The 15,776-nt window shown below is 46.7% G+C and overlaps 1 protein-coding gene across 1 annotated transcript in view; it reads right to left on the minus strand.

The window, feature by feature from the left end:
- Positions 1 to 11,507: 11,507 nt before the first annotated feature.
- The window catches only part of LOC142273419 (uncharacterized), a 60,527-nt gene continuing 56,258 nt past the window's right edge, over positions 11,508 to 15,776 (minus strand). Inside the window, exon 10 of the mRNA XM_075332530.1 lies at positions 11,508 to 13,563. Coding sequence (XP_075188645.1) covers positions 11,954 to 13,563 — 1,610 coding nt within the window. The 3' untranslated portion in view covers positions 11,508 to 11,953. The remainder of the gene's footprint in view (positions 13,564 to 15,776) is intronic.

Raw genomic sequence — 15,776 nt, forward strand, 5'->3', positions numbered from 1 at the left:
CGTACGTAGCGATGTTGTTCCTCGTTCCTGCGGCAGCACACATCGCTGTGTGTGACACTGCAGGAACGAGAAGTTGACTCGCCCACCCCAGGGCTATGGGACACCCGCCCACCCCAGGGCTATGGGACACCCGGTGCCGGGCCGGACTAGTCCGGGGGTCGTCAGTGGTGGCGGGGCCCGACTCCGTGACCCTGGCGGGAGTCAGTTAATATGGCGGATGCTTTGGGGGTGATTGTTAAAGTTTATATTCGTGACGCCACCTGTGGTTTGCAGCTATTAAGCCGCTGCTGCTGTATGGGCCTCCGGGGCTGGTGGAATAGCAGCTTGGATGGTCCTGCTCCCCACAGGTGGAGCGGTGCCCTGGGGCAACTGTTGGTGCTTGTAAGTGTCGATGTAGTTGCGGTGTAGTGCAGGGCCGACAGGGCAGTGAAAGGACACAACAACAGTCTCTTTACCTTCTTTTCTTTTACTGGCAACCAGTCGTCCTGGGAGACCGTTACAGGTGGTAAGGTGATCCGGCCGGCCTGGAAGTAGCTGGGGGGGTGATCCCTTGGCCAGTTGAGTAATGAGGCCTACTCCCTGTTCTTCCTTTGTTTTTACAGGATCCTGAACTCTGGATGTAGCAACGTCCCTCTTCCTGCTGGGACCGGTGGTTCATCCCTTTTTCTTAGGATAGGCTGCGCAGACCCTCTCTGATGCTTCCCCTCCGGGGTCCACACTGGGCCCTGGTGATGCAGCTGCACCTTAGGTTCGTTTTGGGGCCAGGAGACCTGCAGTCCTCCTGCCCTTCGGATTCGGCTACCAGGTAGGATTTTAGACCCTGGCGGCCACAGACTCCGATGTCTAGTTCTCCTCTGTGCCTCTCTGCCAATTCTGCTTCACTGGGCCAAGCTATTCCAGCTCTAGGCCCCAGTCCACAAGACAGCACTACTCTCTGTCTTCTCTCTCCAGACTTCCCTGACAGACTACTTAACTCCTCCCCCAGGTCAGGGCTTAAGGGATCCTCCCTGGAACTCCAGGTTTAGAGCTCCCTCTGCTGGCCTAAGAGAGGAACGTGTTGCATGATGGAACTTACTGGCCAATAGACTCCCCCAATTACCTCCAGGCTTAGTATTACCCTTTTGAGGCGGCAACACTGTTGTGGCAACCAGATGCTGGGGCCCCACACTCCCCCTTAGTTAAACTCAGTACTCCCGGACTGAAGAAACAAAAAACATAACATGTTAGAACATTTCATTCCATGGTGGGAGGCACATTTTCTTAAACGTTACAACTTAAATAATACTATAATGAGTCTAGTGTGGCTCCCTGCCGGGTGTCCATTACACTGCTCCATGGGGGACCCGCCGCGATAAAACCCCCAACGTAGGCTCTGGGCGTGCATCAGAGCATTGATGACCCCACTCCATGCACGCTGGACGGGTTTTTCTTCAGGGGTGTTGAGCACACTGGTGCTAACTATGTACAATAAAAGTGTTGGCCACCCATAGTCCAGTGGCCCAATTGTCCATTTACTTATTCACTTAAAATAAAAAGCATTTTGTACGAGACATTTTAAATAACTATATACACTCTGTTAGGTATTCTATTTTCTATGTTCTATACCTTGGAGGGGGCTGTCCCCGAGTGCTACGTTGGGACCTGCGTAGCTCTGGTGTTTGTCCCTGACTACTTGGAGTGTCTGCTACCTCAGTGCTACTGGTAGGCCTAACCCTTATAGGTATGCGTGATGGTTGCCTACGGGGTCTTAGATTCGCCAAGGGTACGACAGGTTCACCACTGGTAGGGGGTTGATTCTCCTGTTCCACTGCTGGCGTGACATCTATTGTTGGGACCGACTTGTCTTCAGGTGGATCCGAGACCTTTTCTGCTGCTGGTTCGACCATTTGGGAGAATGTCAATACTGGTACCACTATAGCATTATTTATTCGGGTCCATGTTTTAGGGAATTTTCCAAGTATTGTTTGGATCATTTCTTCCTCTTTTTCTTGAATTTGGGGACTTTCTTGTACTTCTACTTCCTTTTGGATTTTACACCGTTCAGGGCACACTTTCAGGCGGTCTCTAGAAACTGCTTGATAGGTTTTGCCTTCGTCTTTGCTTATGAGACACACTTTACTATTGTCAAAATTGGAGGGAATAACGGTGTAGGGTTCATTCTCCCACTGATCATCTAATTTATGCGTTCTCCGCTTTTTCTTGAGGACCTGTTCTCCAGGTGCTAAGGGAGTTGCTGGGGCTGTTTGATTGTAGTTCTTTTCTTGTCTCATTCTGGCTTGGGACAGGTTCTGTTCCACGCATTCCTGAACATTGCGGTACTGTTGTTGTCGCTCTGTATCCCAATCTTCTATTTCTTGACCCGCTTCAGGTGACACAGTTCCCATTTCAAAGTCTACAGGCAACTTGCCAGGTCTTGCTCGCATCAGGTAAGCAGGGCTGCAGTTGGTCGAGTTTACTGGGATATTATTGTACAAGTCCACTAGATCTGGTAACTTCTCTGGCCATTGGTTTCTTTCTTCCAGAGGTAGAGTCTTGAGCAAATCAATAACCACATGGTTCATTTTCTCGCACAATCCATTGGTTTGAGGGTGGTACGGTGTTGTTCTTATCTTCTTACAGCCGTACATGTTACAGAACTCTTGGAACACTTCTGCCTCGAATGTAGGGCCTTGATCAGTCAGTACCCTTTCAGGATAACCATGAGGTCGACAAAAGTATGCTTGAAATGCTCGAGCTGCTGTTCTGGCTGTCTGGTCTTTCACAGGCACTACTACCAGGAAACGAGAGTAATGGTCCACTATGGTAAGGGCGTAGACATAGCCTGACCGGCTTGGTGTTAGTTTCACGTGGTCCAGGGCCACCAACTCTAGGGGCTGCTTCGTGACAATTGGCTGTAGGGGAGACCTCTGGCTGGTATCATCCTTCCGCCTCAGGTTACACGGACCACAGTCTCGGCACCACTTCTCGACTGCCTTTCTCATGTGCACCCAGTAGAACCGATCACGGAGTAAGACCTCCAACTTCTTCCACCCGAAGTGTCCTGCTCTGTCATGGTAAGCTGCTAGGACCATTGGAGCATCCCTCTGTGGGACCACTATCTGCCAGACGAGTTCATTCGTTCGCCAGTTGACATATCTCTTGCATAGCTTGCCTTTGTAGAGAAACAGTTGTCCCCTCTCCTTCCACAGCTGTTGGGCTTCTTGTGGAGCATCGGGACCAAGATTGGTTTCGGCTTGTGCCAGCTTTTCTTTAACTAATCGGACGGCCGGGTCACTGTCCTGGGTTTCTTCCCATTTATGGTGGAGTAATGGGTTGATAGAAACCTCTTGCTGACTCGAGCGCTTTCTTCTTACAGCATGCTCACACTGGGAGACACCTTGTCCATGGAAAGCTGGTAACTCTATCTCTTCCAGTTCATCCAGGTCTTCTCCAGACTCGAGTAAGTGAGGCATTCTGGATAGCGCATCCGCATTGTTATTCTTCTTGCCAGCCCGGTACTTGATGGTAAAGTCAAAGTTGGACAGTCGAGCCATCCATCGCTGTTCTAGTGCACCTAGCTTAGCTGTTGCCAGGTGAGTCAACGGATTGTTGTCCGTGAAGATGGTAAACTTGGCCGACGCCAGATAGTGCTTGAAGCGGTCAGTCACTGCCCAGACAATCGCGAGGAACTCCAGCTTGAAGGAACTGTAGTTTTCTGGATTCCTTTCTGTGGGACGAAGCTTCCTGCTGGCGTAAGCTATCACCTTCTCTCTGCCTCCCGCAGACTTCCTCACACCCCTTCCTTCTCTCAGACTCTCTCCCATGTCACTAAATCTCTGACCTTCCTTGCTACTCTGCTCTCGGGTGGCTCCTCCCACCCCCCAGTTGCTAAGCTACCACCCTATGGGAGCAGGGATGGGTCTTACGGCTCCTCCCAGCATGCAGCATGGGAGGGTTGCTGCCACTGTCCCTGGTCCCTGTGTGTATCTAACAATGGTGTAGTGCAATTTCCCTGTGGACCGGCGTTCACCCCTTTCCTTACCCAGGATGGGACATCACACCGCTGGCTGGGGTGCAATGTTCCTGTGGCGACGGAAGCCTCAGGGGCGCCACAGAACATCTCCTTACCTGCCTCCACCAGCAATGAGGAAGGAAGGAGGTGGGCGGGATGTTACGTCCCGGTCATCTCCGCCCCTCCGCTTCTATTGGACGGCTGCTGTGTGACGTCGCTGTGACGCCTCACAACCCGCCCACTTAGAAAGGAGGCTGATCGCGGGCCAGAGCAATGTCGCAGGGCAGGTAAGTCCGTATGATGGGTGTTAGCGATGTTGTGTGCCACGGGCAGCGATTTGCCCGTGACGCACAACCGACGGGGGAGGCTACACTCGCTAGCGATATCGATATCGCAGCGTGTAAAGTACCCTTCAGATTGGCAGCACTAAATGAGATCTTTTTCTTTGAAAATCCGAAGGATGCCATCCGGTGGCTGGATCTGGACAAGCAGCGAATCAAGCAATCTCTGCAACAATGAGGAGGAGGGAGAGGAGGAACCCTGGTGCTGCTGAATTAAATTACAACCTCTGCTACAAGGAGGAGAAATCCTGGGGATGTTTAATTTAGTTTTACGGAAATATAAAAGAAAAAAATTTCTTTCCACGTCTTCCTTTTTTTTTTTCTCCAAGGTCAAGTGCTACCGATCAATAATCTGTAGATATTCACGGCTGCAGGATTGTTTCCTTTTCTTCTTCTCTAGAACCACTATGGCCCAGTGGTCACAGAATTTGGCTATGTCATTTTGAAGAGGCAGCGTCTCCGGGGGTGATCCCCCCTTTTTTTTCTCTTTGTCGTACCCTCTTTCTTTTTGAGCTTCATGCCAGGTTGCAGGATGAACTGGTGTCCCCTGTTCGGCTTCAATGCTTTTGAATGTGTTTTTTCATTTGGGTTTTATGGGAAACTAAGAATATATGATGTTTCTAATGTCGTAGTTCTGTACATGATTCTGTCCTCTAAGGTCCTACAGATATGGGACCAAGAGCGCATGATGTCATTGGAGGATCGTTGGGAGTGCACAATGTTTTTACGTGTCTGGTATGGCGAGGAAGGTTAACATCTTAACGTGGAATCTCCGTGGTTTGGAGAAGGGAATATATTTAAAACGGAATTGTATGGCCAAATTTGAAAAGATCTGGGCCTCATGGATAGACGACTCCGGTCTGGCATCTAGGGATTTATTTAGGTTCTGATTAGGCTTGTTTTAAACCATGGTATAAATAACTGAAATGTTGTATGATTGCGGGAACTGTAACTTCCTTCTATGGACTCATTGCTTGCTTTTGTCTAACTTTTGGCATACATGATATTAACTAGGATGAGAATGTTGATGATTCTGGTCCTCTCGTATACCCTTGGACATTGTATTTTCTAGAGAGAACTACGACATCTATTCATCACACGTGGTGAACAGTCAAATACGTGATTTTTTTATTTTATTTTCACTTGGGAGGAGGGAGAGATGGGGATTTTGGGGTTATGTTGACCCCGATTTTGTCTGATTTATGTATTGTATAAAATCTTTAATAAAAACATTTTGGTCTAGAAAAAAAAAAGGCTTGTGGGCGGAGATGAGCGAACCCGAACAGTAATGTTTGTACTAAACACAGACTTTATAAAAAAAAAATCAGTGTTTGAGTTCGGAGTTTGGGTGCCTTTCGTATCCTAACCACTCGACCTAGCATCGGTGTGCTCTGGTATGCCCGGTGCTCAGTAAAGTGCAGTGTTTGAATGGCTTTCATGGGGGGGGGGTTAAAAAACGTGATAGGATATATAGTGTACAAGAAAAAAAAACTCTGCTCTCCCTTTTCCGTAAATGCTCTATTTATGCAAGGTTGCATGTGGGCGGAGACCTGAGCTACCCAATCAGTGGGATTGGTTTTATAACATAAATAACCTTATTTTTGCGGGGGTCACTCCTGATTCATGAAGTGGTGCATGCCTCTTCATGAATTTGGAGCTTTTGATGATTGGCATGTGCCTCATTGTGTCATGCTAGAAATATTACTCCCTTCAAGGACTGGAGTGAGATCTCTGGCATAGGGAACACCACAGCTGATCATGAATCAAAGGCGCTGTGCTGTCACGCCCCAGTCCCACCCAAGCTCTGTCAATTTTGGAGTGAAAATGCCAAAAGCCACCAAAATTTGGCACAACTCTGAATTGATCCAAATTTCCGACACTTTTCAAAGCTTGTATGACATTTTTTTTTACATAGTTGTGTCGCGGGCAGGGGGGTGACTGACCACGTCAGGGAAGGCTACCCGAGGCACTCGGATCCGGAATCGTGGCTGGGGCTCTAGTAGCAGCCGGATCCGGGGCTCGTGCAGCGGCCCATCGCCCACAACAACGAAAAAGGGGTATTTACAGGGGAAGAGTTTGTCAGTGACACCACCCGTGGGTTGCGGTAATGGTTGGTGACACCGCCGCTGCCTTAGTAGGGGACGCCCAGGGCTGATGGAGCTGGGCAGCAAGGTGGAATCCCCTCCATGGGTAGGGGAGGTGTAGTCCCGGGACCCAGAGGATGGTGCGGGATTGCAGGGAGCAATCTTTAGAAATGGACTGGATGGTACTGGTGTACTCACTGTGGTAATAAATCACACAAAGTCCATGTGGTAAACCAAGACCGGATGCCGGGAGCCTCTGGAGGGGTGTGCTTGGTCCTGCACACGGGCTGACAGGGCAGGTCCCCTTCCTGCTCCACTTGTAGTTTCTTGTGTGTTGACTTAACCCACATAAAATGGGAGAAATATGCTCCCTGTATTTTGTGTACGGTGGGAGCCGTTGCCCGCAAAATCTGACCCATGGGATCTCTGTGGGCTCTGGCGGACACCCTATTCCCCTCGTTGGGCTTCCGTTTCACTCTCTGGGCTACTCGTGGGACAAAGTCTGGAACCTTGTCCCCTGCTTGCTAATCAGTAAGGTGCTTGAAGCGGTCCTTGCCCTTGGGTCCAGGTACCCCGACTGTGCACGGCCTCCAGACCGGGTTCCCGCTGTCAGCATCGGCGGGCTACAACTCTGCCCCAGTCCACTTAAGGTCTCCGGCGACCGGATCTCCGTCGCCTGTGGCCCTGCTCCGCCGTCTACCACCTAGTCAGCTTAGGTAGTCCGGTAGTCCAGGGGCTCCAACCCCTGACTACCACTCCACACTCCTCTCACTTCCTCTCTCCTGACTAATCTGCTGTGTTCCCTCCCCTGACACCTCAGGACCCCTAGGTGGGCGTTCCCATCCGCCGGGTCCCGCCCACTGGTGTGTCCCTATTGTCCCGGGGGGTTGACTAGGCTTTTGTGGCTGGTGTTACCTGTGTGTGGTGTTGTGTTGGTAGGCCAAGGAGGATGGAGTCCTGCACCAGAAGGATTTGTGCAGTCTCTGTGACAACCTGGTTTTGCCAGGGCGTCACAGTAGCTTTGATGAATTAGAACCAGAGTGTCTTAACAACTTCTGCACATCTAGAATGCATACTGTGATTCAATTCTAATCTGTGCTGGCCAGATATGAAGCTATACTGGCAGTATAGTACAATACAAAGGGAAGGGGAAAATAGTGCCCTATCACTAGGGAAAAGGGGAAGTGGTGACCCCTGACAAAAACCTGCAGCTCACCCACACTGCCTTTACCAACACTATACAGGTTCGACACCTGTCGCCGAGCAGGAATACCTCACCCTAGGCAAACACTGATCTGGGCCCAAAGTAAGGATGGTGGGTATGAGCTCTTCGTCAACTCCACTAACACTAAGGGTGACAAAAGGAAACAATACAGGGGAAACACAAATGCTATCACCTGAGTCCAGGTAGATAGCAAAAGTCAAACACTTATAATAGGAGCAGTTACCACAGAAGTCTCTGGAACAACAAGAGGAGACAACCGCTATAGACCACAGCGAGGAACAACTATAAACCGCACCCAAAGCACCCCAGGGTGAGGCTTATAAAGGAAGTCAGAGGCTGGCAACTGAGAGGAAAAACTAACAGTTTCCCAGGGTCATAGAGTCCACTTCTGCAGAAATAGGGAATTGTCAGATAACAACACGTGCTGCCAAACTCTGGGATTTTCTAACACTCGCTGCCACTGGATTGTCTGCCAGCCATGACACCTATGTGACATCCCCTCATTGTTTTTGTGCGAAATGCCTACAGCTCTGCCTCAACTCCAGAGATTCTGAGTCAAAATCATCACATCTAAATAATAGAGAAAGAAAGGCATGAAGAATATATATTTTACAAGCATTTATTAACAAAACAAGTTTTGAAATGCAATTAAATACAATGTGATATACTTCAGAGTTCCTATCTCCAATCTGGGGCTGCACTTTTTAGTAAATAAAGCAGTGGGAAACCTGAGATTAGTGAATTATAAAAATAATCCAATATCAAAACCTTTCACAAATGTTCATAAAGGCTCTCAAAATACCCAACTTACTAGCAAAGTGGAGCTCGAATTTCCATTTTGTGGGATCTAAGTATGCAGAGTAGGATCCCACAAATCTCTGCGGCTGCTCTAAGCATGAGACATTGCTCTCTCACCTAATCCAGTGCTGTCACATACTTTTTTAAGGTTTTTCTGGACTGCTTAAGAAGGACTATGCAGAACTGGGTTCGCAGAGGTCACTCTCTCACTGTGAAAGTGATCACTGAGAATTGTTGGATCTCACACCCTGGAAGTTCCTTTCGGGGGACATTAGAGACACCTCCAAAAGTTTTCGTATTGGATTATATTAAGAAAATTCATTAATCTGCGGCTCTCCACTGCTTTAAACTGGGGTCACACTAAACGACAGCGACAACGACATCGCTGTTACGTCACCAAAATGGTGACGTAGCAGCGACCTTGTAAGTCGCTGTTATGATCGCTGCTTAGCTGTCAAACACAGCAGCCGAAGCAGCGATCATAACGACACACGTCGCTGTGCTGCAACATGTGCAGAGAGCCGCGCATACTGAGCGCTGGCTCCTTGCTCTCCTAGCTACAGTACACATAGGGTTAATTAACCCGATGTGTACTGCAGCTACATGTCACAGTGCAGAGAGCAGGGAGCCGCGCACACTACTTAGCGCTGGCTCCTTGCTCTCCTAGCTACAGTACACATCGGGTTATTTACACGATGTGTACTGCAGCTACATGTTCAGAGAGCAGGAGCCGGCGCTGGCAGCGTGAGAGCGGCGGAGGCTGGTAATGAAGGTAAATATCGGGTAACCACCTTGGTTACCCGATGTTTACCTTGGTTACAGCTTACCGCAGCTGCCAGATGCCGGCTCCGGCTGCCTGCTCGCTTCATTTCGTCGCTCTCTCGCTGTCACACACAGCGATCTGTGCGTCGCGGCGGGAGAGCGACTACCAAAAAATGAAGCTGGACATTCAGCAACGAGCGGCGACCTCACAGCAGGGGCCAGCTCGTTGCTGGATGTCACACACAGCGACAGCGACGGGACGTCGCTGCAACGTCACAGAAAATGGTGACGTAGCAGCGACGTCGTTGTCGCTGTGTGTGACACCACCTTTAGTAAATAAAAAAGGCAGTCACAGATTTGTGATAAGCACTATTTAAAGGGAGAGTCATTATACACATTGCGCTAGAAATTGGGCAATATTACCCCCGTAACAGTGTCATCAGCAGATACCACAAAGAACAAGGGGCTTAACAACACTCTAATATACACAGGGTACAATGTGCCATGTGCCAAGATACACAATAACTACAGCAAAAGAAACTGCACATATAAGGCATGAAAGTAACCCTCAATAATTTGAGAAAATAAGAAGGTAAACCATAAGATCCAAAGTTCATGAAAAAATATTTATTTAGATACAGTGGAAGAAAAATATCATTAAAACCATTTAAAAATTGAGTGAAAACTCACTATCAAAAAGCAAACTTTCTCGAAAATTACAAAATGAGGTTTTACAAACATACCATAATGCAATAATATGGTTATGCAGAATATAGATGACCAAGCAATTATATATAACACAACTTACATAACTACCCACAATGGCTACAATAAGTAGTGTGAGTAATGTGGCCTGGATATCTCCATGAATATCAATGGTCTGCCCAAGATGTGCAAAAAGTAAAAATGCAGGAGGAAAAAAGGTAAAAATGCAGGAGGAATTAAATAGGCTGAACTAGATGAACAGAAGGTCTTCCTTCAGCCTTAGAAACTATGTTACTACGGTATGTTACTAATGATGTTTTTCTGCCACTGTATCTAAATAAAATAATTTTTTAAGCACTTTGGATGTTATGGTCAACCTTAATTATTATCTCAAATTATTGAGGATTTCTTTGGTGCCTTATATGTGCAGTTTCTTTTGCTATAGCAGCAGATCCCCCCATAACAGTGTGTCACTACCACATTTTTTCTTTTTCCCTATTTTCCTTGTTCAAAACCTAGGTGTGGCTTATGGTCCGAAAAATATGATAAGTTTAAAAGGAGAGAAAATGTTGCATTCCCTCACAAATTCTTGCTTGAGCAATTGTAGCCGATTTTTGGATAAAATCCTTTGATTCACGGTACATCATGATGGCTTCTCCCGTGTGACTCATTTGACAACAGGACATGATTAATGATAAAAAAACATTTGGCAAATTCTGAATGCAAGAATGGCTTCTCTACAGTGTGGGTTTTCTCATAGTCGACAAGATTTGATTTACCGTATTTTTCGGACTATAAGACGCACCTGACAATAAGACGCACCCTGGTTTTAGAGGAGGAAAATAAAATTTTAACCAAAAAATGTGGTCATGACACACTGTTATGGGGCGAGGATCTGCTGCTGACACTGTTATGGGGGTAATGTCCCCAAATTCTCTACTAAGGTACCCCATTCTGGTAACGATCCTCCTGCCTTGTATATGATCCTGCAATATACACCCATCCTGCTCATATACCCCCATCCATCCTGCTCATATACCCTCATCCTTCTCATATACCCCCATCTATCCTGCTCATATACCCCCATCCTGCTCATATACTCCCATCCATCCTGCTCATATATCCGCATTCTGCTCATATACCCCCATCCTGCTTATATCCCCCCCATCCATCCTGCTCATATACCCCCACCCTGCTATATACCCAGATTCCTGCTCATAATATACCCCCATCCATCCTGCTCATAATATACCCCCATCCATCCTGCTCATAATATACCCCCATCCATCCTGCTCATAATATACCCCCATCCTGCTCATAAAATACCCTCATCCTGGTATATGGCCTGTATCCTGTGGCACAGAAAAAAACCCCAAACGTTTATACTCACCTTTCCTCACTCCCTGCAGCACCAATCAGCTTTCTCTCTGTCTCAGCTGCAGCGCCGCTGACCTGTGTGTGTGGAGCCGTCACTGTTGTCTGCAGCATCGCGATATCTTCCTGTCTGTGCCGGTCAGCTGATCTGTGTGGACACTATCGGCGCGCACAGCAATGACGTCATCGCTGTGCTCACCGCTCTCTACACAGATCAGCTGACCGGCACAGACAGGAAGACATCGCGATGCTGCAGGGGGACGGGTGAGTACACTGATTCACTGCACCCCGCACTGATAATGATACACGGAGGGCAGTGAATACAGCCGCACATGATCACTCCAGGCTGTAGTTGCTAGGGTGATCATGCGGGCCGGCTGTTAATTATGCGCACACCCCCATCATCCCGCCCACCTGTCAGCGCTGACTTAAGCGCTGAGAGATGATGGGCGGGATGATGGGCGTGCATATGTAATGAGCGGGCCCACGTGGTCATGGCAGGCACTGCTACAGCCTGCTCATGCTCCCGATGACCCGCTCAACCGCAGCACCCTCATTCCCCACAGCCACATTCAGACCATAAGACGCACCCCCCACTTTCCCCGAACATTTTGGGGAAAAAAGTGTGTCTTATAGTCCGAAAAATACTGTACCAGTTAAACATTTCCAATATTCACAACATGAAAAAGGTTCCTTCCTTGTGTGACTTCTTCTGATGTTTAACAAGATCTGATTTCTGAGAATAACATTTTCCACATTCAGAACATATAAATGGTTTATCCCCTGTGTGAAACTTTCCATGGTCAACAAGAGTTGATTTCCTAGTGAAACATTTACCACATTCCAGGCATGAAAATGGCTTCTCCCCTGTATGAGATCTTTGATGACTAACAAGATGAGCTTTCTGAATAAAACATTTCCCACATTCTGAACATAAAAATGGCTTCTCCCCTGTGTGAGATCTTTGATGCACAACAAGTTCTGATTTCCAAATAAAACATTTCCCACACTCTGTACATGAAATTGGCTTCTCTCCTTTGTGATTTTTCTGATGTTTAACAAATTCTGATTTCTGAACAAAACATTTCCCGCACTCTGAACATGAAAATGGCTTCTCCCCTGTATGAGATCTTTGATGCACAACAAGTTCTGATTTCCTAATAAAACATTTCCCACAGTCTGAACATGAAACTGGCTTCTCCCCTATGTGATTTTTCTGATGCCTAACAAGACTTGATTTCTGACTAAAACATTTCCCACATTCAGAACATGAAAATGGCTTCTCCCCTGTATGAGATCTTTGATGACAAACAAGATGAGCTTTCTGAATAAAACATTTCCCACATTCTGAACATGAAAATGGCTTCTCCCCTGTGTGAGATCTTTGATGCACAACAAGGTCTGATTTCCCAATAAAACATTTCCCACACTCTGAACATGAAAATAGCTTCTCCCCTGTATGAGATCGTTGATGGTTAATAAGTTCTGATTTCCAAATAAAACATCTCCCACACTCTGGACATGAAACTGGCTTCTCCCCTTTGTGATTTTCCTGATGCGTAACAAGATTTGATTTTTGACTAAAACATTTCCCACATTCGGAACATGAAAATGGCTTCTCCCCTGTATGAGATCTTTGATGTGCAACAAGTACTGATTTCCGAATAAAACATCTCCCACACTCTGTACATGAAACTGGCTTCTCTCCTTTGTGATTTTTCTGATGCCTAACAAGACTTGATTTCTGACTAAAACATTTCCCACATTCAGAACATGAAAATGGCTTCTCCCCTGTATGAGATCTTTGATGTCTAACAAGTTCTGATTTCCTAATAAAACATTTCCCACATTCTGAACATGAAACTGGCATCTCCCCTGTGTGATTTTTCTGATGCTCAACAAGACTTGATTTCTGACTAAAACATTTCCCACATTCTGAACATGAAAATGGCTTCTCCCCTGTATGAGATCTTTGATGGTTAACAAGATGAGCTTTCCGAATAAAACATTTCCCACATTCTGAACATGGAAATGGTTTTTCCCTTGTAGGAGCTGTTTCATGTTCCACATTACTTCTATAGCTTTTATTTTGCTTAAAATTCTGTGATAAATCGGAATTTTGGATTTGTTTGAAAAGATCAGATGATAGAGCTTTCCGAGGAAGGATTGGAGGTATATCTGGGACAACAGCATGCTCTTCATATGTATCATGCGTGATACTTTCATCATCTGTTATAAATGCTGAAAATATTAGAGGTCCATCTGAACTCCCGATACAGTCATCTGGTAAAAATAAACAAAATGATATTATCTTGAAAGTACATTTCTTTTCTTTTTTTTTTTTTTAAACCAAATTTTTATTTCTTTTCTTGTAATGGTAAATAGGGTACAGAATGAAGAAAATAAGGGTCAACAAATCAAAATTGCAAATAACAGTCTCTACAATTTATCAATCAAATATTTGTCACTGTCATCAAATTTGCTCCTTCCCCTTCTTCGTCAGTACAGTGGAACCTTGCTTAACGAGAACAATCCGTTCTGGGACTGTGCTTGTTAACCAAGTTACTCGTTAGGCAAAGCAAGATTTCCCACAGGAAATCATTGCAATGCAAACGATTCGTTCCACAACGTGTTAAATTTCCTATCCTGGTCCCCTATTCTGTCATTCCACACATGCACAAACATGTACAAACACATACAAACTCACACAAACACACATACACGCACATATTATATGCTCACCTTACCTTCCGTTCCATCGCCGGTCTCCTGGGACTTGATGTTCTCTGGTACGGGGCCGGGCTGTGTATCGCGTTACCATAACGACGAGGGAGGAACTTCCTGGCCAGAGCGCTGACGTCAAAGGCAGAGCCTGCTTGCCTCTGATTGGCCAGCGCGGTGCTTTTCACTAGCGGTGACAGTAAGTTCCTGCCTCGTTGCTATGGATGCCGATACACAGCCTGGAGTGGAGCGGCGAACTACAGGACCCAGGAGGCCGGCGATGAAACGAAAGGTACACATATTATGTTATATTATAGCCTCACCTTACCTTCCGTTTCAATCGCCGGCCTCCTGGGTCTTGTAGTTCGCCGCGAGGACGTCGCGATGTACCCGGGAACTACAAGAACCATGAGGCCGGCGGTGGAACAGAAGGTAAGGTGAGCATAATACTGTATGTGCGTGCGTGTGTGTGTGTTTGTTTGTGCGTACATGTGTGTGTTTGTGTGGACTGCAAGTGCGGGTCAGAGCGCGGTGGATGTACGGAACCGGAAGTGTGTGCAGTGAGGATTCCATTCCATTATTCAGTCTCCATTGGCCCTTCAGCATTCCTTCATAACTTGTTACAAACATTACTTACAAACACTATCCCTCACATTCCCCCCTCCCCTCTCCATGCGACACTACCCAGACAATAGCCAGCTATACTTTCAGCTTGCACAGGGACCCTGACAGATCTTCCTTCATGTACCATTCCGTAGACATAAATGTGGACATTATTTTTATTATTTCTTCTCTAGAACATATAACACTTATGAACTTTCTCCATTTACTGAAAAATGTTGCCGTCATCCTTTCTTTACACCTCTCCACCATCACCTTCTCCAACATGAGCGTTTTTTTCAATTGATTAACAAGTTCTTCTTTTGTTGGTATTTCCTTCATGAGCCACTTCTGAAGAATAACCCTTTTACTTATCATTGCTATATCATGGAAAAGATTCGGTAACTTGTCTCCCCCTTTCTCTCCCTCCTCCCGATGCTGATAGTGAAATAACCAGACAATTGGATCCAACTCCACATTTCTATTCCAAATTTTCCTCACTACCCCTTGGACTTGTTTCCAAAATCTTTCAATCCTTTCGCACTGCCATATCCCATGATATAGATCTGTTTTTTCCGTACCACAAGTTGGACAACTCATCATCTTATCTGGAGGTCTTGCATTCAGTATATTAAATCCATAGATAGCTCTATGTATGATCCTGAATTGGGTATCTCTTAAGTTCTCATTCACAATTTTTTTCCTCATCACCATCCAACCATTCAAAATCTTCTCCTCTACCTCTTGATCTCCCAACTGTTACGGTTGCTGTGGCTCTGGAGACTATGTCCGGATTTCTTGCTACTGCACATGTGCAAGCGCTGGCGACTAAGTCCTATATTGGAGCCATTGCACATGTGCGGGTGACATCATCGCTGACACAAGGTCACATGTTTCTGACACCTTCTAAGCTGATTGGCCACTGGTCATGTGCTTGTGACACGTGGTCACATGTCTCTGACACCTTATATGCCGATTGGTCGCTGGTCATGTGCTTGTGACGCTTTGCTCGGTGATAGGCCAGCATGACGTCATTGCTGTCATTCTGGCAGCGGATTGGCTCTGGTGTCCTCCATCTTGGATGAGGCACAGAGTCTATATAAGACCCTGACGCACGCCGCCCGGCGCTCAGTCCTCTTGGTTCATGCATGAGGGTAGGCGCCCTGTGCACGTCC

Source organism: Anomaloglossus baeobatrachus, unplaced genomic scaffold, assembly GCF_048569485.1.
Source record: "Anomaloglossus baeobatrachus isolate aAnoBae1 unplaced genomic scaffold, aAnoBae1.hap1 Scaffold_362, whole genome shotgun sequence".
Taxonomy (NCBI): Eukaryota; Metazoa; Chordata; class Amphibia; order Anura; family Aromobatidae; genus Anomaloglossus; species Anomaloglossus baeobatrachus.